The 22,803-nt window shown below is 38.9% G+C and overlaps 3 protein-coding genes across 4 annotated transcripts in view; 1 reads left to right on the top strand and 2 right to left on the bottom strand.

Annotated features, from left to right (window-relative positions):
- Window positions 1-22,803, top strand: part of nubp1 (nucleotide binding protein 1 (MinD homolog, E. coli)) — a 58,322-nt gene that overhangs the window by 34,622 nt on the left and 897 nt on the right. Inside the window, exons 2-9 of the mRNA XM_088358623.1 lie at window positions 21,124-21,244; window positions 21,508-21,612; window positions 21,694-21,827; window positions 21,917-21,985; window positions 22,070-22,102; window positions 22,206-22,296; window positions 22,433-22,587; window positions 22,672-22,782. Coding sequence (XP_088214749.1) covers window positions 21,214-21,244; window positions 21,508-21,612; window positions 21,694-21,827; window positions 21,917-21,985; window positions 22,070-22,102; window positions 22,206-22,296; window positions 22,433-22,587; window positions 22,672-22,782 — 729 coding nt within the window. The 5' untranslated portion in view covers window positions 21,124-21,213. The remainder of the gene's footprint in view (window positions 1-21,123; window positions 21,245-21,507; window positions 21,613-21,693; window positions 21,828-21,916; window positions 21,986-22,069; window positions 22,103-22,205; window positions 22,297-22,432; window positions 22,588-22,671; window positions 22,783-22,803) is intronic.
- Window positions 5,600-8,577, bottom strand: atf7ip2 (activating transcription factor 7 interacting protein 2). Of its 2 annotated transcripts, XM_088357933.1 has the most exons (13): window positions 8,452-8,577; window positions 8,187-8,266; window positions 7,910-7,978; window positions 7,778-7,843; window positions 7,661-7,704; window positions 7,543-7,574; window positions 7,411-7,463; window positions 7,294-7,339; window positions 7,159-7,226; window positions 6,982-7,059; window positions 6,684-6,871; window positions 6,385-6,621; window positions 5,600-6,296 (listed from the first exon to the last, which is right to left on the bottom strand). In XM_088357933.1, exons 2-12 carry the CDS (start codon window positions 8,256-8,258, stop codon window positions 6,411-6,413), a joined length of 927 nt encoding a protein of 308 aa, XP_088214059.1. In that variant the 5' UTR covers window positions 8,259-8,266; window positions 8,452-8,577; the 3' UTR covers window positions 5,600-6,296; window positions 6,385-6,410. The 2 variants fall into 2 exon arrangements, with proteins under 2 accessions (XP_088214059.1, XP_088214058.1); XM_088357932.1 differs by lacking the exon at window positions 5,600-6,296 and having other exon boundaries at window positions 6,325-6,621.
- On the bottom strand, window positions 9,094-16,242 carry emp2 (epithelial membrane protein 2). The gene is made up of 5 exons (XM_088358420.1): window positions 16,053-16,242; window positions 11,145-11,335; window positions 10,718-10,826; window positions 10,500-10,640; window positions 9,094-10,429 (listed from the first exon to the last, which is right to left on the bottom strand). The coding sequence occupies exons 2-5, from the start codon at window positions 11,220-11,222 to the stop codon at window positions 10,260-10,262; spliced, it is 498 nt and encodes a 165-aa protein (XP_088214546.1). The 5' UTR covers window positions 11,223-11,335; window positions 16,053-16,242; the 3' UTR covers window positions 9,094-10,259.

Here is a 22,803-nt window from a genome sequence, read left to right as displayed (position 1 = left end):
GTCATGGCTGCTTTACTATTTATGTTGTTCCTTTAGTTATTCAAAAAAAAAGAATTACTAGCTATTAAGATCTTAGACGAGCTGTTTATTTGAAAAAGTCACAAGTGATAAACGTAGATTCTGAATGTTCTCCTTTTTATAATAAGAGCACTGTTAATCCCTAAGCGGTGAAATTGGGCAAAAAAAAAAAGTAGCCGGAGGCTCACCTGGTTGACAATTTTATGTTGAGGCAAGCATCTGCGTTCCTTCTCTTGCATGTTTAGAAGTTGTTTTAAGTGAAGCACTTGCCAGCTGAGATGTTTGTTTGCTAACGGAAAGGTGCAGGTGTTCTTTTGTGTGTCCGCGATGTTGTATGCTGTGCACGCTCAGCAATCCTGGGCTTGGAGGAATGAAATTTCTTTTTTAATGAAATTTTTAAAATCTAGCCAAGAAATGTGTTTACTCAGCAGTCATCCAACTGTTTATAAAAGTGAGAGGAGAAGAGAGACAATAATGGAAACACTATGAGGATATTGCACAATTCTTTCACACATAGGGAGCAGAAAGTCTCATGTCAAATAATGATCAAAATATTCTCTGCGTTGATTTTAATCAGGAGGATAACTTGATTGCTACAGCAAACTGCTTTGAGAAAATAAAATAAAAAAAGGGTTGTATGAATAATGAGAGCATCATGTACGTAAATACCGTATTAGCCCGACTATAAGACGACCCCGAATATAAGACGACCCCCTCTTTTTCAAGACTCAAGTTTGAAAAGACAGCAAAATACAATGACGGCATAGACCCACCCAAAAATGTGAACTGAGACCTGGAGAAGCCAAAATCACAAAAGTCACTCTGTAAAAGTGAGTTATGATGTTTGAGCATCCATAAAGTGTGGAGATATGGGAACGGCAAAACTGACTGGCTGTTATTGCAGTGGACGCCCGACCAATAAAAAAAAAAAAAAAGCATAGTGCGGTTGAGGAAAAACAGTTAGCAATAGCAAAAACATGGCTTTGTCTAAATACTGTGAAAAAGATTGCAGGAAGAAAAACTTGTAAAATACGTGTTGAGTGGAGTCATTCATCTTTGTCAACTCCTGTTTTCTGCCGCTATTTATAGCCATGTTCTCATTGGTACAATGGGAGAGGTTATAGGTCAAATGATTGAAAATGTGCGTGTGTACACATGTGAGGGGAAAAATGATTTAATTCGGCTGTGAATGGGGCTCTCCTGCGGCTTCATTATCCAAGCCTGAAAATAACACACTGAGGCAGCAGAATCCTGTTTTAATAGGCCTATTTCCAGCCAAATGAAAAGATATGAGAGAAGACATAGCGTACAGGCAAAAAAGTAAACACTCACATTTTAGCCGAAATAGTAAGGAGTAATACTATTGTTTTTATGGCCATTGAGACTTTCTTACCTGAATGTGATGATGTAGCGAACAAATCAATGATGGGTTATTCCTATGCTGTTAATTTTAAATAAAGTTGGCGTGAATATGCCTCCTGCAATCCTGCAATACAATAATAGATATGGTCACACTGTGCTGATGCGCAAATGGGGCATGTTCACCGAGGAGCAGCAACATAAATCAATAGCAGTCAGACGCTTTGATGATATCACATCGAGGCAAATGGCACTTAGGTTTGCAAACTTTAACCCGGGAGAGTCCGATTTTTTTGACCCAAGATCTACTGACGTGGAAAATAAACAGATGGTTGACCATTGGGTATTTTGGTGATTGGTTAACTCGCTGGTGTTAAACTCAAGGCCTGGGGGCCAGATATGGGCCACCACATCATTTTGTGTGACAAATTGTGCATCAAATTTGTGTGTCATTACTGGAATTGCAAATTGTCTTCACTTTTAATCACATCTTTTTTTTTTTAAATATTTAACCATTTGTTTTGTAGCTTTTACTGTATATAATATGAGGTGCTCATATATTTATTTGAGTTGACAGTCATAATGGCCCTCCGAAAGAAGCTATGACTACAATTTGGCCCGCAAAAAAAATTAGTTTGACACCCCTGGGTTAACTCATTCACTGCCATGTTAGTTCAAATGGATCTTTGACGTCTATATCAGTCAATGGTAGTGAATGAGTTACATTAGAATAAAAAAAAAAAAAATTATGACGATAAAGAGAAATTATTGAGAATGCCCACACATATATTATAATATCCCATTGCGTTGTATTCTCTTGCTAATAATACCAACACATCATGATGACTCTCCCCTGAGGAACTAACGAGTCGTCATCCTGTGTTGTCCAATCTTGATCATAGATTTACCCTAAACAAAAAAATTCCCTGCCGCGACAAGGAAAACGGCGCTTTAGAAGTTTCCCCACTCGCTCAGCAGTGTCGCATCTCGCTCGTCTGCCGAGCTCAGGCCGCCGGTGTCCCGCAGGGACAAGCGTTGTCAGGACAACCAGAGTGCATCTGACAGCCAATCAGACGTAAACCCCGAGCTCACGTCAGGTCCCATGATATCTGGCCTTCCCAAAGAATGCGTGCCAGCGTCCACGCGTGTGCGTACAGACCTGCTGGCAGTCGTGTCCATCTTGGCGATGTCATCACACACTGACCTCTCTGCAGTGATGGTATGTGACACGCCTCTCTCCGCTGCCCTCATGTTTGCTCTTTTCTCAAAGTGACATCGACACTCATCCAGACGTAGTCGCAGCGTTTACGTTTTCTCTCCGGCTAGTTTTCCCGGTCTTCGTGTGCGTGCCGATTGTTTCACACCAGCCTGCGGGGTAGAAAGTGGCGGGCCGTTTGCTTTGTGGCTGTCATTGATTATGTCTTGTTTTAATTGCGTGTATGAAAATGTGTCCTGACAGCATAACCAATGTGATTTTTAGAACACGAATTAATTGCGCTGTGGTGTGTATGCGCTTTAATTATGTGTGCGAGTGGGCCTGCGTGCCCGTGGCTATGATTCTTCCTTCCCCGAATGTTTGGTCCTTATTTGACCTCAAAGAGTGCGAGGCAAAAATCAGGACACAGCACACACACACAGTCAGCATATTCAAATCAACCTGCCTAATCTAATATGCATTGAGATGTGCCATTTGATGTGCTGTTGATGTTTCTTGTTTTGGTTCCCGAAGGGGTAGAAAAAAAAATGGACTTGAGTGACCAATTTAATAATGCTCATTTTGCTACATTTTGCAAAATTGAGTCACATTCAGGTGAATTCACACCGTAATCTGAATCAACCATTCTTAACATTCAAGCGTTTAATTGACACTTGACAAATTTCAGGCGGGCGGAAATAAAGGACATTAATCTAAAATTTAAACTCAATGACACATGTCAGAAGCTGTTTCTTTTGAAGCATGCTCTTGTGGTTGTTGATGTTGTTCAGTTGGATCAAACCTTCTGGAACTCTAAATAAATTATTTATGATGGCAAAGAAAGGAAAAAAATGAAATTGTGAGCACACTTCAAGCACTGGACTACTTAGACAAACAGTGAAGTGCATACAGTTACTTTTAAGGAGCTTGTAATTCTATTAATTCTGAAACTATGTTAAAAAATGATTTTAAAAGCTCCATGCAACTATTATAAAACCCAAAGTACACACTCTGACCATCAGTAGTGATGTAATTGTATTTGCTGTGGCATTCAAGTATGCCCATGTTCAATTCCCACGCTGGAAAAGTTTGACATGAAACGAAAGAGCAGGATAAAAATGAATATGGAAGGAGATGGTGCTTGTTTGTCTCGGTGAATGTGAAATGTGGCAAAAGTAGTCGCATCAAATGGAAGGCGGGCAAGAGAGAGATAGATGCAACTTAAAAACATGAGCTATGAAAGATTGATGTGTTGCTAATTCGGCTGCAAGAAGCTCCTCTCTTGAAGCACGGCGTTCGTTGGGCAACGCATTAGCCAATATGTTTTAAAAATTTAAAGCGACATCTTAATAAAGGGAAATATGTCTATGTTAGAAACAATCAGCCATAAAAGCGTATGTGGCACATGGGGTTTTCATAAAGATTTCATGCCATGCTTCCAAGCAAATTTGAGTTTCTCTGTCAAAATATGGCAAAGCTGCTGTGTCTTTCTCACTTAGCTACATAAAAATAAAAATGGCGTTTGGGTTTCTCAGCTGTTCACTTGCGGAGTACGATATTTTTTTTCTTGGTGAGGTCATGGGAGCTGGCCAAGTATATTTAAATAAACAGAAAAAAAAAATTATAGACTCACAGACTTTTTCCCCCAAAAAAGTTGATAAAGATTCTTTCATTGGAAATGCAAAATTTCATTTATTCTAAATTTTATATTGTGGAGCAAGGTTTTTTGTCTTGGTGAGGGGGCCAAGTATATTTAAATAAACAGAAGAAACTCTTTTTATAGACTCACAGACTTTTTCCCCCCCAAAAAATTGATAAAGATTCTTTCATTGGAAATGCAAAATTTAATTTATTCCAAATTTTATATTTTGGGTCACATTTGAAAGCAGCGATGGTGTTTTTTTACAATAAAGGTCAAAGATGCAGTTATCCAATGAGGACTATCGTGACACCGCCTTAAAAATTTTCTGAGTTAAAAAAAAAAAAAATGTAGACCTTTATGGAGGAGGATTAGTGTGATTCCTGATGCTTGTGTATGCCCTCAAGTGGATTAATCTCAGTGACTTTGATGATCCCCCCCCCCCCCTGAACCTTCCAAAACTTCTGGACACTTAATACTCCCTGACCTTTAAAACATATGGTTAGCAAAAGTGAGTGGAGATGTGGCTATGAATAAATAATTTGCATAACTCAAACCGGAGGTGAGTCATGCGTAAAAGGACTTAAGCCTGTCTTCTCAAGAGGATGTTTTAGCTCTTGTCAGTGTGTGTATGCGTTTGTTTGTGTACCTGCATCATGCATGTGTGTGCATGTGTGTTCATTTGTTTCAAGGTCCTTTGCACATCCAGACAATAAGAATGACAAATGTTATTTATAAAAGATTTTTTACCAGTCAGGTTATTTTGATGCGGGCTTTAATTCACGGATGAATTGGAATGGAGGGTGGATTGTTTATTTATTTATTTTTGTTTTGTTTTCTGGTGATCAATAGGCAATTATGGTGAGAGAATGCTGTGAAATGTTATTTACACATATTTTCCCCACGATGAATTTCATTCACGCTTGTCACGGTGTCATACCCTGTTAAACACCGCCCTCTTGTGGTGAATACGAGAAATGCGAGTGACGTCACATTGCGCTGTGAGGATATTCGCTTTTAGATGACCCATTTACTTTTCACTGCATAACAGAATTCATTTTCCTCTGTATCTATGTTGGCTTTTAGCATAGACTAAAAAAAAAAAAAATGTAGAACTTTATGACCTAAAATGACCAACAATGCTAAAAGTAGTGGTAACACATTTAGGTTGATCAATGTTTTTTTTTTTTTTGAGTTTTGTAATTCTACAATTTTAAGGGTCCAGAGTTCAGTGGTGAGGCGCATAAGATTAAGATGACAAGTCTAAACCTCTTAGAGCGCACATTCATGCGAAGTCTAATATTCCATGGACATCATCCATTTTACAGGAGGGAAGGGACTAAAGAGGGAGGCTGCCATTCTGCCAAGCGCTTCACTTTAAAACTTTAAAGAGCACATTTGTTCCTTAATCACTCTTGCTGCTCCACCTCTGCTTTTTCTATCTGGCTACTCGGCACTATTTTTCGGCGCCCATCTTCTTCAGCCATAAGCCCTGTCAGCTCCGATTAGGCCACAGTGTGTTTGTGTGTCAGACTGTTTTAAGTGGTCTCGGGGGACCGATCATTCTGCTCCGCTATTACACCGGACCTACTGGTCCGATGGGAACGCACAATTGCTGACGCTAAGGTCGGACAGACATCCACTGTGGTTCATTTTACTATCTGTCATACGCAGCATAATAATCAGGCTTCTTGTGCACAAGTTCAGCAAGTCTCCTCATAAACGAGAAGCCATATTGGTTAGCTAACCAGGCATTTTATTGCGGCGACCTCCTTAGTGGCAACTGTCCCATTCATAAGCCACCATCACCTTTTATTGGAGATTGTCAGGAAACAGAAAAAGGATTTTCCGAGAACTCCTCAAGTGAACCTTCAGGTGCTGCTCAGTCGTAGAAGATGTACGATTTATCGCTAGTTTGAATCCTTGTGGATTTTTAGCACTCGCAGGTTTTGCAGCAGAACGGTTTCTCTCCCATGTGGGAACTTTGAGGACTCGGGGAAAGCAGCAGCGAGTCGCTCGTTGACGAAATGTCGAATGTATCGATCGTTTCTTCTTCTTGTAATAACAAAAGATGGCTGCTACCTTCTGTGAAGGATTGAACCACAATAGACCATTTAAAAAGATACTGTAAAAAATTTATTAATAAGCAGCAAAAACAGAACATATACTTCACATTTGATTCCATGAGGTCATCTGGGGCTACTCGGGCACGACTGCAGCTACAACGTCACTATAGGGTCCGTAGCGGCCAAAAATGTCCTTGCCTACCACGACGACACACAGCTTGTGCCCCTTTTTGTACTTAGTGATGGTCACCCACATGGGCAGAGATTTGGCCGGCACGTTGCCCAACAGTTTCCAGTCTGGCAAAATTCCGCTCCCCTTGACCTTTTCCATGGTTAGGTAGATGCTAGTGTAGAGAAAGAGACATTAAATGTAAATCCAAAAACACAATTGACACTTTTGTTTTACCTGTAGCTCTGCATCTGTGGTAAAGAGAGTTTCATTTCCTTCGCAGTCCACATCACTGAGAGGCTGGGGGGATTTTCGATAAGAGCCAGTTGGACGTTCACTTTGTCGGGGATGTTGTACGACAAAGCCTCCGTGGTCACGTTAGTCGGGAAAGGGTTAATGGGCAAAGGAGGATACCCAGATTCATTCTAAGGGAAAGCGGTGGAAGGAGAGTGATGAGTGGATATTTAGAAATTAAACTGAAAATTAATATTTGGATATTGAGTGCAGATCTGGCTTTATTGTGTTAATACATTACCTGCTGGGGGTTTGTCTGCTGGATGTTGTTGCCATGGCAGCCAGAGATGGATTCTTCATTCATCGGCGTAGTCAGGGGCTTCACGCAGAAGGGAGGAATTTGCAAGCAAGAAAACGTCAAGCAAAAGTCATATTTAGTCAAAATATGCATGTCATGTTTGGATAAAAAGCATCTTACCCTCTTAGGAGAAGGAGCAGACTGACGATCACATTCCTCGGTTAGGGTGTTCATTATATGTGGTAGATCTAGACGATATATTGAAATTTTTTCAAAAATTTGACATTTTGTTTTTAGGCCATACCATAACCATACCTTGTTTTGTTTGATTCAACTCCTTTTCAATATTTTCGGTGGTATCCTGAAAAGAAAGACATGATTTGAGTTGCTATGCAAATAATCAGATTAGAATGAAAACTCGCTCCGACTCACCATGACATCGTTGTTCCCATTTTCTTCTCTTTCCTCCTTTCTGCCGCTTTTTTCTGCAGATAAATACGAATGTGAAATAAATAGTAATTTACAAATACACAACAGTTAGTTGGAATAGTACTAGGCTCTTACGCGGTGGCACCAATTCATCGTTGCAATCTATCCTGTTGAGGAAGACATTGTAAAAACTCACAAAATTTCACCATAAATGTAAACTGATATTGAATAATAAGTGTTTCGTCCTACGTACATAATGACTTCGTCATCATCAGAAGACGGCAGCAAACTTTGAAACTATTAAGATTCACGTATTTGTCATATACACAGAAATTATTTTGAATTAGAAAAATGTGCATGTCATCCAAACCTTTTTGTTTGACCTCAGGGCAGTGAGTGCTGTTTCTGCTCTCTTTGTAATCTTCTCAAAGCGTTTCTAAATAAAATCAAAATTAACATCTGTAGATAAAAAGTGCATGAGCTAGCTCATCAGTTTACCAACCTCAAGTTTTTGGATGGCTCGTTCATAATCCAGGTCATGTTGAAGATGTTGAACAGTTTGGGCTAAAACCTGCAAAATGGTATTATTCTTTTGCACTTCGTCTTTCAGTAGCATCTAAATCTGTACATTAATGCAGGTGGAATTTTAACTTTTAAAATTGCAAGTGTAGAAAAATAACCATCACAGTCAAAATTTGAAGACACCTCCTCCTCCTCATCATCATCATCATCATCATCGTGTCCGTTGACTTTTGATACAACGAAAGGGTTTCACTTACTTCAGCTCGGGATAATTTTATATTTTTTCCGCAGCTTCCAGAAGAATCTAAAGGGGAACACGATCGCTTCATTCTTCAATCTTATAAAAAAAAAATGTAGGAAGAAAAGAAATAGCAGCTTTACACTCAGTGCCCAAACAACACTTTCAAAATGTGTTGTTACCATTAGTGAGCATTCTAGCGTTTTAAAAAATATGCAATTTTCAACATCTAAGTGAGATGTGCACCCTTCAATTTAACCGAATTTATGATGCATAAAACTCACATAAAGAAAACAACGGTTAATCTGCAAAAGCTCTTGCAAAGTCGCGTGTGTTTTGCTTTGTTTGGTGTTACTTCATATTTATTCCGGGTGGCAACACTTCCGACTCGTGACTTTTTTCTTGCTCTCGTTATTTACTACCGGTTACCAATCAACTTAGTTTTTTACTGCTACCTTCTGGACAATTTTGGTAATGCATACGGACAGTGCTGCCATCAGAGTCGCGTTAAATTTTGGAACTCCATTTGAAGTGGTATGACTAGAATTATTTCTAAATTATTTAATAAGAATAGCAACTAATAATCAACTTAATTATAAATAGAGATTTGTGCACATAAAATGAATTAGCAATATGGTGAAACAAACTTTTAAATGTTTAATAAAGAAAGAAAACAGTTGTCACAAACGAAGGAAAATGTTTAATTAAACAATTACGGACGCTTTTCCAAAGTGTAGTTGACTAGTAATCCACTAGATGGCGCTAACTTATAAAATATAGGCCACTTTAATTCTCACGTTCATATTTTATATTTTGAAGCACATTTTAGAGAAAGACTAACCCAACAAAAAGGACATTCTTTGTCCCCATAAATGAAACTAAAAGAAGCCATTACATTTTTGTGCTATAAAAATCACACCAAGAAATAGTGATTTTAAAAGTTAGTGCTTTTTTATGAGCAAGTATTAACCATGAATAATCTTCGATATGAAGCATAAGGTAATGGCAGTAGAAAAAAATGACCCATTTCATTCTCATTTGTGATTTTTGAACATGTTACAGTTGGTTTAATAAATAGCCTTTGTCCCAGTTTTTGTTGGGAATAAAAGAGCAAAATAACCCAATAGCATGACAGAAATAGCAAAACATTCCTACTTCAAGTTTATGTTGTCATTTGAATCCCAAACATCACAGCACATCATTGGTTTGTGTATTTCACCATGTCACCAACAGATGCAAAAGCATAACAAAGACAAGATGTAATATCTCACAATTTATACCACTACATTTCTTTTAAACTAAGATTAACATAATATTTTCTACTGTTTTGTTATTAACCACATTAGTATTTCAGTCAGCAATAGGTTTAACTATACATACACAGCAAATATGTACATATTTTATTTGTTAATAGCTTCTCAAAAACAAATGTGGACCCAGAAAGAAAGTCTCCCATTTTTTTTTTTAACCCACACATATTTCCCACATGGGCTTGCATGACAATGAACCATAAAAAGAAATAAAAGAGCGAGTCACTCATAAATGCAAAGGTGGATAAAGGCAAGTGTGTTCTTGTTTTTTAAAAATCCTTTAACAACAAATAAGAGGTTTTGTGGATCTTACCAACTTGAATGACCAGCTCATACACAAATTACAACATACGTTCTCATTAAATACACAAAGAATCATTGGTTAATGTAAAAGTTCTTCCTCTTTTCAAAATTTTCATGAGAATTTACCTACACCTAGCCTTAATTCAAATTAACCTATCGCGTGATACTTGTCTAACTTGAAATGCAAATTGATCAAACATGGCTCTGCCTTCCAGCCATTAACTCACGTTTTAAAATATACGCTGAATGTTGTTGGAAATCCAGTGAGATTTTCTCAAATGACAACCATTTATCAGTGTGTGTGTATAAGAAGTGACATTAAATGCATCCTTAACTGTATTCACCATTACAAGAGTGATAGGCAATGCTTGATCTATTTTGAGTGTTGGAAAAACAGCGGCATGTAAATGTCATCTCGGGATATTTACTGTACATCCAAGGATTTCAATTTATATACTCTATCCCCCATAAATTGACATTTACTTGCGTTTTCTAAGCACCAGATACATCAGACCACTAATTAGAGTCATTGGGAAACTAACCCAAGCCAAAATATAGGAGGAGCCGTACGAGCCGTCATGGAGACTGCTATGATGGAAGGACTTGTTCTGAGCCGTGTAAATGGACGCCGCTATCATCACGCACAAAGCTGAAAAGAGGAAAGAATTACAAATATGATTATATTTTGTTGACAATTTAAGTGTGTTTGGGTCACTCACAAGCTAACAGTTGAATAATTGCAGTGAAGACAAATCTCTCCCCCTGCTTGAGCCTGAAGAGCTGAAGAATGAAGATGAAGAAGCTAATACAGCATAAAATGGTGGCCAGGATCATGGTAGCCTGGACCGTCTGCAGGTAGGCTGGATGGAAAAGGAACCAACAGATGTTAGAAAATTATACATCGCTTGCACCACCAGCAGATGATAAACGTTCCTACCCGCATCAGTAGTGTGGCTCTTGGCGATAGGAAAGCAAGTGGCATTGCAGGAGTACCACAAGTCCGAATAGATCACATCCCGTCCAGGTGTTGATACCAACCACCATGCCTGTAACATATGCAGTCTAAACATCCTGGCCTGGAATGATTTTTTGTGTGTGTTTGTGAAACAAGTACCGTATTTTCCGCACTATAAGGCGCACCGGATTATAAGGCGCACCTTCAATGAATGGCCCATTTTAAAACTTTGTCCATATATAAGATATATATACATTTGGCCCGCAGGCAGGACATTGGACACGCCTCCTGTAGTGGCTCAATATTGGTCCATATATAAGGCGCACCTGATTATAAGGCGCACTGTCGGCTTTTGAGAAAATGGGAGGTTTTTAGGTGCGCCTTATAGTGCGGAAAATACGGTACTCACATTATGTATGGTTGCAACAAAGAGGAGAACGGCTGCAGCCAAATGGAAAAGGATGATGAGGACTAAGATGATCAACATGGCTGCTTCCTCTCTTTAGCTGGGTCTTCTCGTAGTTGATATATTTATTTCCCTCGATGAATGGAAGTCAAGTTTGCAGGCTGATAGTTTGCTGGGTCTCTCGCAATAAAGGTCTGGAGCAACAAATATGAAACACACAAAAAACAAGGTTAAGCTCTTGAAGTGTGTTAAATTCCAAATTTAGTCTTGCAATTGAAGATCTTTTAGGGGAACCAATGTAGAAGTGTTGAAAGTGCCCCATCTGCGACCAATTATCCAAACAGCAAGTCACCCCTCAAATTATAGAAAATATAATTGGTGTGTTGTGTCACTGTGGACAACCACACAACACAATTGCAGTCAAGAAAATGTTAAAATTATCTCTGAAAATATTTGTTATATGATTTAGTTTAGTTTATTCTATCAAGTTCTTTTCGCCCAATTTTTCCTTGTCAGGAAGATAGTATATTCTTAGCGAATGTATTTTCATTAGCTAGTGAAAACAGCATTCTTGAGGTTTTTCCCCAATCCAATTTTAAAATTCTACAGGCCATAATTGGCCGACAAGACCTCTGTGTCAGCCTCAACGATTGTGTTTCCTCCTGTGTGGCTTCCCACAGGGCTCTGTTGTAGGTCCCCTTTTCTTTTCCCTTACTTGCTTCCACTTTGTTCTGGAGATGTGGAATTTTCTACTTTTTATGTGAGCAGCACCCAAAATTACCTAATTTGTAACGCCAACATGAGGTTTTTGGTGGGACTGCTAAAAATGCCACAGCAGATGTGAATTACTGCAACCTGAAATTTGACAGCCAGATTGTGTGTTAATTGACCTTGCGTTTTATGTGAACCTCTTTAGTGTTATTTATTTGTTGCAATGCTTTAAAAAAAATCAACTTGGATTGAATTTGATTGGAACCAACACGATACAAAACCTTAATATGCGCATATATAATTCGATTTTGGTAACTGCCACCCAAAGCGAACATTAAAAAGAGCCGAGTTGGCAGATCCAAAGTTCTCCACACACACAAACACACACAAGCCAGACAGCAAAGGAATTAGCCCTCGCCGCCAAAATGGAATCGTAGTAAAAACAGACTCCTCCCGCCGACAGGAAGCAGGCCACAATTTGTGTGAGCACATGTGGCTTGTGGGGGTTCTGCCAAGAGATGGACTGGCCTTGTTTGAGGTGGCGTGGACAAGAAAAGACAGACTAAATCTCAAAATGGTGACGTGAAGTGGCTTTGAATCATGTGACACTGGCTTGAGGATTCAGATAGGAATGTAAACACCAAGTGCTTTTGGTAAACGCTCGTCATCGCTGAACTCTGAGAAGTAAACAGGACAAGCAGTGGACTGAGAAAAAAAATGGAATAAATTACCACCAGTTCATGAAGATGTATTTACTTTGCACGATATGTACATAATATAGTCAAGCCAAGTTTTCCCTCTTCCAAACCACAATTAAACCATCATTATTATAAATACCACTCCTAACTATAAGCATAATAATAAATCTCAAAGTAATAAATACCTCTCTGAGCAAGCTAACTCGATAGAGGAGGATTTATTGCATAGCAACTCTTTGATTTTAATTCCATCCTGCTGAAATACGTTTTTGGAACAGCGGGAGAATTCCCACGTGCACATTTGCACCAATGTAATCATGTCTGCTGATAACGTTGTGGTGTTAGCAAAAAGAAGGACAAAAACAGAATCGGGTAAGATGGGAGGGAAAATACCAAACATTGGTATGCAGATACACACATGTAGAAGCCAAGGTTATGGAAGTTGATATCAGATAACAAAATAAAATCCATTTAAAAACACTAACACTCATACTAAAAACTGAACAACTAAACATTTTTGGAAAATAAAAACTACTAACAAACCTACTCTAAAAGCATTTTTTTATTTTTTTTATTTTTAGAATTCATAAAACAAAAGTCAAAATGAAATGAATAAAAACAAAACTTAAAAAATCCCAAATTATTATGACCCTGGTAAAAAAAAAAGCAAACTTCAGGTAAAAATAAAAATGCAGACTCTGTTTGAATAATAAAATTTTAACGCTGACATGTAAATTCCAATATTAATACCAATTTAAAAGAATATATTAGGAACTGCAAATTTTCACAATATAGTTGGGATACTTCGACACACAAATAACACTTGACCCAAAACCACTGTGCACTTACCTCCCCATCCTTAACTATCACTCAACACTAATTTCAGGTATCAATTCACTAATACTCACCTCAGACGCCATCCAGCAGCTGCACACACACTCCCTTACACACAAACATATACACTCATAATGATGTCCGCATGCCACATACATCAGCCTCGCCGATTTGGAATGCATGACATTGTTTTCTCAAATCTCATGGTGTATCTGTCATACTCGACATGTGCTCACAAAGCGCCAGCTGTTCTGTGTCAATCAACAAGCAAATAAAAGACTTCAATATCTAATTTAGTCAGAATGCCATTTATGCCACTTGTCACTCAGGGTCAATTATAGATTACATTTACAATTGAGGAACTAGAGCAGCTCTTCTTCCATTGTCCGCTTATTGCAGCCACCTCGACAGACGCGCACAGACAAAGAGAAACAGAATACAACCATTCCTCCGTTCCACTCACCCTTATAATAGGAAGCTAGAGGACTCTGCATGTGTGTGTGTGTTTGCACGTACGAGTGCGCTGTGCAACTGCTGGAAAATGCTGACATTTAATGTCCTTTTCTTTCATAAAACACAAAGCCACAGACTTAACTGGGCCTCTGGATCTCACTCCCCCGACTCTCTCACTCTTCCGCTCTCCCAACTCCTCTCTCGCTGGCATTTGGGGAAAAAGTGATGAACAGAAAAGGGGAAGTGGATATGAAATCTTCCAGTGAAGCCCTCTGGCTCTAAATTAAGTTATACTACTGAAAATAATGTGACATTCCTTCTTTCAGAAGCACTTATTGTAGGATAACTCCAAGAAAAGATTCTAGTTTCTTTAATGTATTGTCCAAGAATAACATTTGGACTGCACCAATTTAAATTGGGTTTTTAATATATATTTGTAATTAAAAACTATCAATCCAAGTAATGAGTGCTCTTTAAATCCAGTTTGAAAAGTATGATTTATGGACTTTGCACTGTACAGTGGGACTGTTTCCAAGAAGAATCAGAATGATTAAATTGCCTTTTGTCCACAGTGTGTCGTTGGGTTGGGTCAGTTTAGGTGGTTGGTGTTTATACGCAGCAACCAAATGCAAGGTCTATTTTTAGTGAAAACACAAAAGGTACATCTTCTCCGTCATTGTTTAGGGAAGAGCAAACAATATTTGGATATACAACCTTGAAGTACTTTATTACAATCATTATATTTTATATTATTATTAAAGTGACCATGTAAAAGCATCTGTGGCTCAACTTTCAGGGCTCACAAAATATCCGCCGAGCAGAATTTATGTGAACAGTAAATACAGTAATGATATTGTGAGTGTGTGTGTGTAGTCCACACTAATTAGAACCTTGTAAACTGGACAAATGCCCACATAAACACACACACACGCATGAACACCACTGTTTTTCCTGCAGGGTTGAAAAAAATGCCTCTGACATTGGAACTCTTTCGTGTTGGACACCGTCGTGTTTTTACTATGTGTTTGAGTCAACACGTGTTGTTCTTAGACATTCCTGAAGTGACAGTCTTGAGTAATGACCCCCACATGGTTTAGGGGACCAGTCCCGAAATTCTCTCCATCACTGTTTAGCATCCATCCACACACTGCACACTTTTCTTGATCAACTTTATCAGTCAGCAGCTCTCACTAACTCGGTAACAAATATTACACACTTTTCCACTCATGCTGAGTTCATGATGACAGAAAATATGGGAAAAACTAACATTGACACGCCGGCAAACTGGAGACAGTCTGCCAATTCTGCAGTGACCGACCAGATCATGTTTCAGGATACTAAAGTTTGAAATAACCTGCTTCAGATCAGCTATGCTAATTGTCCAGTTTATATAGTAATGTTTCATTCATTTGATAAAATACATTGAAATATAGTTATTCCCTTGCCTATAGGTTTGAACAATTAATTATTTTATATATATTGTAATCAGAATGGTGGGTATTAGTTAGACATTTAGAAATAATTTATTTGGGTCGAAATAAAAACACTACACTCCTATTTAAGTATTTTCAATTCAATTAATTGGCACAAGGTTAATCAATTTGCAAACTCCAAAAATGAATTACCATTCATCAGCCTCTATAAAATGATTTGCACCGATAGAGGGCGCAGTCTCTTAAAACGTAAATCCTTTAAGACATTTAAATCACGTTACAAACTTTCATTTGACTGAATAAATAAACAAATAAATAGGTGATTAAATAATTATGTTTTTTAAGGGATGTTTTTTTCCAGTTTAAAATGGGAACATGTCATGTGTTGCCATATGGAAGGCGAAAAAAATAGCTGGAATGTTAACAAAAGAAGAAAAAAAATCATTGAAAAGAATCCAGACTTTTAACTTCACACGAACGCGCAACGTCCAGTTCCTTAAATATATAAAACTTGTTTTAAATATTCCTTAGTTGGAAGAAAGCGCACGAGTGTCTCACGACGCCCCTTTGGTCAGCATTTCGGAAGTTCAGGCCGAGTTATTTGTGCGTAAAAATACGCACAAGGAAAAAAAACAATATGTACAGAAGACGCGCGCACCGAGAAACAATTCATTTAGAGGCGCAACTCTAACTTATTGGAAAAAAAGAACATCAACTTGACACACAGGCTTTAAAGTAAATTGTTTGCAGCATTCAAACTATATGCAAACATATTGACTCACCAGGTTTGAAGAACGTGGAATGAAACACTATGAGCGAAGCTCCAGATGAGGCGGCGTTCGTAAGAGGAAATATTAAAGTGAGCAAATATTACACGAACAAGTCTGCAGGCGCGACTCAGCTACAGCTACCGACCCAATTCACTGGACTCTCCTGTAAAAAAAAAAAAAAAAAAAAAAAAAAAAAGTTGGAGATGCACTCTGTGGCTCCGCTGCTGGCGTGGGAAGGCTCTGGGGTGTGGCTTTAGGGTCGTGCATGATTGCGCGTGCGCGTGTGTATATAGGGAGGGATGGTGACATAAAAAGTGTGGTGACAGGTTAAGAAATCATTATGAAGAACATAATGGTCGTTTTCATGTGGTAACAATAAGTTCAAAATAAAACAAATACAGTAATCCCTCGTTTGTCGCGGATAATTGGTTCCAAAAACCAATTAAGTGAAATCCGCGAACAAGAAGTACTGGGGAGGCTGACGAGTTAGCGGAAAGGTGCTGATTCACGATCGTGCTAACAAAAACCGGACTTCGAAAGGAATATAAACGAACATTTGGGGCAATACTACATTGTCCTAAAGGTTAGACACGTTTCCTCAATTTAGAAGTTTTATTTTGACTTTTAAATGTTTTTTTTAATTTGGAAAAAAAAATCCGCGATGTGGTGAAGCCGTGATAAACGAAACACGAAGTAGCGAGGGATCACTGTACAGAGAGAATTTGGCCGCCTCCAAAACAAGAGGAAAAGGATAAAAAATATATCGACATAATAATATATAAACACAAAGTCAAGTCAAGTTTATTTGTATAGCCCTAAATCACAGTCTCAAAGGGCTTCACATAGACAAAAATTGACAATTATTCTCAAAAAGCATTGTATTTCTTTAAATGTGTGGATAAGTGTCATAAAACTAAAAATAACATTGAAGTCTTTCATGGCATTATTCATTAATTTACCCACAGGGGTGTGAAAAGTTAGTCGTGTTTATTCACCAGCAGACACACACCCATTTCTTTAGGCATATCAATTCCGGGGTGGAGCATAGTGTGCTGTCATATGCAAATAATGGATAACAGTAAAATCAACACAGAAATAAAACCTCAACAATATTCCAAACTGTCTGAGCAGATTAATAGTTGACTAAAAGAATGCATTGTGATGGAAGTGGATTCATGTGTGGAGTCATAAGGACGTCGTTAGCCAGGCAGACACGAGACAAAGAAGCAAGTATTGTCAAAACTCGTTATACTGCAAATAACTCTTTGTATTTATGGGTATCTTCATGATGCAGGAATGAATGTGAAAAAGTCACATGTGATTGAGTTGAGACTATTATAATTGTGTCAGTTACTTTCTCAATATAGTTTTTGGGTCTCCTGTTTCTTTTCTGAGGGGAATGTAAACAAAACGGGCAGACAGAATTGATTGGATTCTTTTCACATGCAAGTTGCTGTGTAATAATAGCAGGTAACCATGGACAAAAATTCAGTTTAATCTCACAATGTTTGTATGTAGTATATAGTTGTAGTGTGCACACAGAAAGAGCAGATGGAATCTTTAAATGTATTTATTTTTTGCATACCACCTCAAATACCTTAAGTCACCCCATGGCCCCCTCAAAAGGGAAAAAAACTAGCTCCGGCAGTGGGCCCAATGTGTTTACTGTCTAACTTTCTCAGCGGTAGTTTTGGAGCATGGACAATAGGGGGGGGGGCAAAATTGGAAAGTTCTCTGTGGGTTGCACTTGCCTCATTTTCTCGTTGCCTCAGTATCCTCTCCGAGTCCAAAAATATGCAAGTTAAGTGTAATGGAGTGTGTGAGTGTGAAGGGTTGTTTAGTTTTGTGTGTCAACTCGACGAGTGATAGATGATCATTGTCGGGGTAATCTTTGTGTTACCCCTTGTCAAGAATGATTTTAAAGAACAAAAGTATTTCTGTGACCTGAGAAAAAAATATTCCAGTTTTCCACCAGGACAGTCGTAATGATGGCAGCCTCTGGGATGTAACTGCTCATTTGCCTTTTCTAACTGCAGCTGAAATATGTATTTCAAATTGCATAAGCGTTCCCTGACACTTCTGAGGTGTTAGCGCTAGCAGCTATGATATTTTCTTGAATGTCAGCGATGTGCAATGTGACCTTTGCTTCTGAAAAGAAGCGGGGAAGAAATAAAATGATGATGCAACAGAAGAAAAAAATGGAATTTTTTGCTGTTATGCTAGTTTGGCTAGAAGGTTTGTATCGTTAAAAAGATTTGCTTTGGATTGGAGTGAAACATCAAGTCCATTTTGGACACCTGTACCATAAACAATCTGCAGTTTTATTAATTTAAATGTCATAAACAGACATCCCTCCCTATGTTCATGTTTTCCACTTTTCTAAATACGTCTCGTAAACATGACATTATTTTTAGATTTATCTCCGGCCTCTACAAGAGTCAGAGGAAGAGGGAGAGGAAAAGTTCTAGGAAGCCGTTTCACTGCCAGCGTTGTTCCACTTGCTGACTTTCGCTTTAACATAGTTGCCTCCATTTTTTTTTCCATCTCCTATTACTGCGCCATTTTTCTCCTTTTAGCCAAGTAATTTTCGTTTGTTATTTTTCTGCCATGCAATTCAATGTGCCTCCTGCTGATTGCCTACGTTAGCAAGCCTGGACACACGTTAATACACACTTTGTGAGAAACAGGAACAGGGGAGATGAGGGGGGGCTGCTTCCTGTCTGCCTGAAGATAAGTATGCCTTCGAGTGTGTTCAACTGGCATGGTTCCAGATGTCAAAGCTACTGGGAATTGTGGTTTATTGGTCACGCATGGAGCTCCCAGTACATGAATTGAAAACATTTTCTAAGGATGTTAAATAGATTTTTTTTTCATGACTGTTTAAATGTCAATGATAATATCCCGCTAAAATATACTAAAATATCTTGTGCAGGTGGGTCACCTGCTCATTTTTAACAATAGCAGGTAAATGATATGCGTGGATAGTGACGTAACGTGTGTGACACCTGATAAAGAGGTCCAACCTGTTAGTGAGAGTGATAGCGAGGGGTTCTGTTGCCTGAAGGGAAGAAGATGATGGGGCTGCTTTGTTGTTTAAACAAGTCTTATTGGCGACAAACCTGTGTGCGGGTGTGTGCGTGTGAACATGCATGTGTGTGTGTGCAAACCCATCGCCGACTGCCACGGAGTGACCAGAAATAGTTTGCGAGCCCGGCTAATCTTCCTTCCTTCACACAAACAGTCGCACACAAGAGGACACGCAGACAAAAGGCTTCCCTTCCTTATGACCGCGATGGTTTTTATCATCATCCGACTGACACTGCACACACACGTATAAACACACACACACAGAAATAGACATCGCTTGTATTGCCGCCCATCAGCTAACACACAGTTGACAAGACAGCTCTCGTCTGATGCCGTTTGCTCAAAGTGTGAAGCTTCCAGGAGGTCAGAGGTCATGTTTACACTCGTGTACTTTTGCGCCAAGTGGGTTCTTTTTGTCTTCACCAGCACCCAAACACCCCAAAAGGTGTTGCATTTTTTTATTTTATTTTATGTTCTTCACCCAGCTTTAATTGCTACTCTAGCAACGGATGCTAGCGCACACACTCCCTCGCCCACCAGCAGGCCACAATTTTTATCACTTGTCCACAGTTGCCGATGAAGGTCAAAGGTCACCGCTGTTGGACATAAAAGAAGGCCTGGCTTACAGTTGTTGGAGTTCATCTCAAATGTGTTTAAAGGGGTTGAGGTCAGGGATCTCAAATGCTAACAAAAAAAGCCCTTTTTAATGCCTATCTTTGATAGTATCGGATTTAGTTCAAGTGAATTATATCATGGTGTGAATATGTGAAAAGAAAAAAAAAGTCTCTCTTGCAACTAGGGAAAAGGTGTTTGAATATCTTTATCACTTCTGCAGACAGACACACACATAGTGTGGTAAGACGCCGGAGTGTGTGGCAACAAGATGCAGTTAAAAACAGATAAAATTATCACAAAGGCTATGACCCCACAGCTGAGAATTTCATGTGAGTGAAGGAGGAATGACTGGAGAGTGGGTGGCTTTAAATGGAAGATGGAGAAGGAAGGACATACCAGTCTCCAGACTTTAACAATCAAAAACATGCTTTATATTCAACGTGGGCGTCGCTAAAATAAAAATGGAGAACACTTCCGTTGCACGGATTACGATTTGCAATGACACACCCTGAAAGTGCCCATGTTCCCTTTTTCCGTTACTTCCTGTTTTTTTTCCGTTCAGCTGAAAAGTGACATGAGCTCTACCAAGTCACCTTTTCCCCAGTAAATACACCCACAAAGTCTCCCTGTTTGGCCTTACGGATGGAAAACGGACAATGTGTCTGTGTCACTTATGTGTGTGCGGTATTGTTTCCGAGTGTGATGACTGCTCGTGCAGCCAAGGCTTAACTTTTTTGCTGAGTAACTCTTTGAGCAAAGTCTCGCCTGAGTCCAATAGGATGTTGCACACTTGCTGAATGGACAGAATGTGTCTTCATGGACTTCATGAGAGGTTATCAGCTCAACTAAATGAACCACGGGACACGAAATATTTAGAAAATTCATCAATGATTGAGGAACAATGCAGGTCACATTTTTGGTGAGGTTTCATGCTTATTTTTATCCCTCACAATTATCTTCTCGTGCTTGCTCAAATGCAAGAATCCTAAGAGTTGCTGGAGCAATCAAAGAACCAAGAAAAGTCCACTCAGAAAGATGTTTGAATTTTAATATAAAAGAGAAAGAAAATAAAGTGAGCTGGTCCATCTGAAGTGCCGTTAAGCACACATTTGCCCACCTTGTAAGTGTAAAAAGTCTTAAAATGTGAACAAGTAAATTATTAATGGTTTCATTGCAGTAAAATAAATATTTGTACAAGTTGGGTTTTCATGTCATACATGTAGAAAGGGCACCATCTAGCGGCAGCTTTGTTGAAATGCTTTATCTTCAAGTTCTCTGCTTATGAACCAATACAGTGCTCCTCTCTTGACGTTTCAACCATAAAGTTTTTTTTTTCTTAAGTTATTTTCGTATTTTCTTTTCATATTCGTATTCATTCCAGGTCCTATTTTCCTAACACATTTCAAGTAACGGAACTGATATCATATCCGGAACCTTCGATGCGGGGAAGATTATATGATTGGACACAAACATGGACGATGTACCAGTAAACGCAAACGAACGTAAGTTTTGAAATGTATACAAATATCTATAATTCAACGTAATCAACTAAATGTGCACAGCTAAACTTGTTTTATGTTGAATTTCCACCGAGTTGCATGGAAACATTTATTTGACTTACTGCGTCACAGTTTGACGCTTCCAATTTTTCTTATATCATGCACATGTAACTGCACATGTAACACGTATACACATGTAACGTAATGAATTCCACACGCGATGTTTAAATTAACAATACTCAGTTGAAAACTTTTTAATTTTGCAGACTGTCCAGGTACAAGAAGTGAGCAGGCAGGGAAGACTTCATCATGTCAGGGCTGTCCTAACCAAAAATTGTGTGCTTCTGGAGCTACCAAAGCCCCAGACCCTGGTACAGTATGAGCCCTTTCAAATTGAGCTGGTTGGATCGGATTATTACCAATTATTTGTTACATTCTTTCTTTCCCTACAGCCATTAAAGAGATCGGATCAAAACTGTCCACGGTCAAACACAAGATCCTTGTTCTATCCGGTAAAGGAGGTGTGGGAAAGAGTACATTCAGCGCTCACTTGGCCCATGCCTTGGCAAGTGATGACACCAAGGAGGTAATGGTTCTGTTTTTGTATTTTTAAAGATGTTTGGGGCACAGCAAGCACGTGGCCTTAGAAGTGTTTTCTGCCATCTTCAATTTTAGGTTGCCCTATTGGATGTAGACATTTGTGGTCCGTCGATTCCTAGAATCATGGGGTTGGAGGGAGAGCAAGTAAGTACAGCAAGTAGTTATTAGTTTTATGTTTAGAAATTGATGTGTGCTATTAAGGCTACAAATTTTTTTTTCTGTCTCTAGATACATCAGAGTGGGTCAGGCTGGTCCCCAGTGGTGAGTAACTTTAAAATATCACAATTAAAATATAATGGTAATATTATACAATGCACTTGCGATTGACAAAAAATTAAATGTCTGCCTTGTGCTCGTGCTCTAGTATGCGGAAGACAACCTTGCTGTCGTGTCCATTGGCTTCCTGCTTGGTGGTCCTGATGATGCAGTGATCTGGAGAGGACCCAAGAAAAACGGTACACTACATAATTCATCGCTCTTGTCTATCTGCACACCTCTGATTAAATTACATTTGTATCCTGTGGTATAAAAACGTCATAAAAAAAAAAAAACTTCAAATCATTGTACTACTTTTTGATTTTGCCATTTCAGGAATGATCAAGCAGTTTCTGAGGGATGTGGATTGGGGCGAACTGGATTATCTCATTATTGACACGCCTCCAGGCACATCTGACGAGCACCTATCAATTGTGCAGTACCTAAGCTCCACCAACGTGGACGGAGCAGTTATAATCACCACACCACAGGTACACACAAGGACATAGTACACTATGACTACCCTAACAAATTTCCCATGTGATATTCATGATCGACATTGTTCCTTAATGCAGGAGGTGTCTTTGCAAGATGTTCGAAAGGAGATCCGCTTCTGCCAAAAAGTCAAACTGCCAATCATCGGCGTAGTGGAAAACATGAGTGGTTTTGTGTGTCCAAATTGTAAGGTCAGTGGAAAGACTGCACGC

The sequence above is a fragment of the Syngnathus floridae genome, chromosome 17 (genome assembly GCF_059516105.1).
Source record: "Syngnathus floridae isolate MCC-2025c chromosome 17, RoL_Sflo_1.0, whole genome shotgun sequence".
NCBI classification, from domain to species: Eukaryota; Metazoa; Chordata; class Actinopteri; order Syngnathiformes; family Syngnathidae; genus Syngnathus; species Syngnathus floridae.
The sequence above is the reverse complement of the archived record's forward strand: the minus strand, read 5'-3'. Positions and strand labels throughout refer to the sequence as shown.

What these genes read in the sequence shown, in the direction of transcription:
- atf7ip2 (XM_088357933.1), bottom strand. Translation starts at nt 8,258, where the DNA reads ATGAAGCGATCGTGTTCCCCTTTAGATTCTTCTGGAAGCTGCGGAAAA. An exon ending in CCCTGAGGTCAAACAAAAAG is followed by an intron (nt 7,705 to 7,777) that starts GTTTGGATGACA and finishes GAATCTTAATAG; the next exon opens with TTTCAAAGTTTGCTGCCGTC. An exon ending in CCACAGATGCAGAGCTACAG is followed by an intron (nt 6,622 to 6,683) that starts GTAAAACAAAAG and finishes TCTCTACACTAG; the next exon opens with CATCTACCTAACCATGGAAA.
- emp2 (XM_088358420.1), bottom strand. Translation starts at nt 11,222, where the DNA reads ATGTTGATCATCTTAGTCCTCATCATCCTTTTCCATTTGGCTGCAGCC. An exon ending in TTGTTGCAACCATACATAAT is followed by an intron (nt 10,827 to 11,144) that starts GTGAGTACCGTA and finishes CATATGTTACAG; the next exon opens with GCATGGTGGTTGGTATCAAC. An exon ending in GAGCCACACTACTGATGCGG is followed by an intron (nt 10,641 to 10,717) that starts GTAGGAACGTTT and finishes TTTTCCATCCAG; the next exon opens with CCTACCTGCAGACGGTCCAG.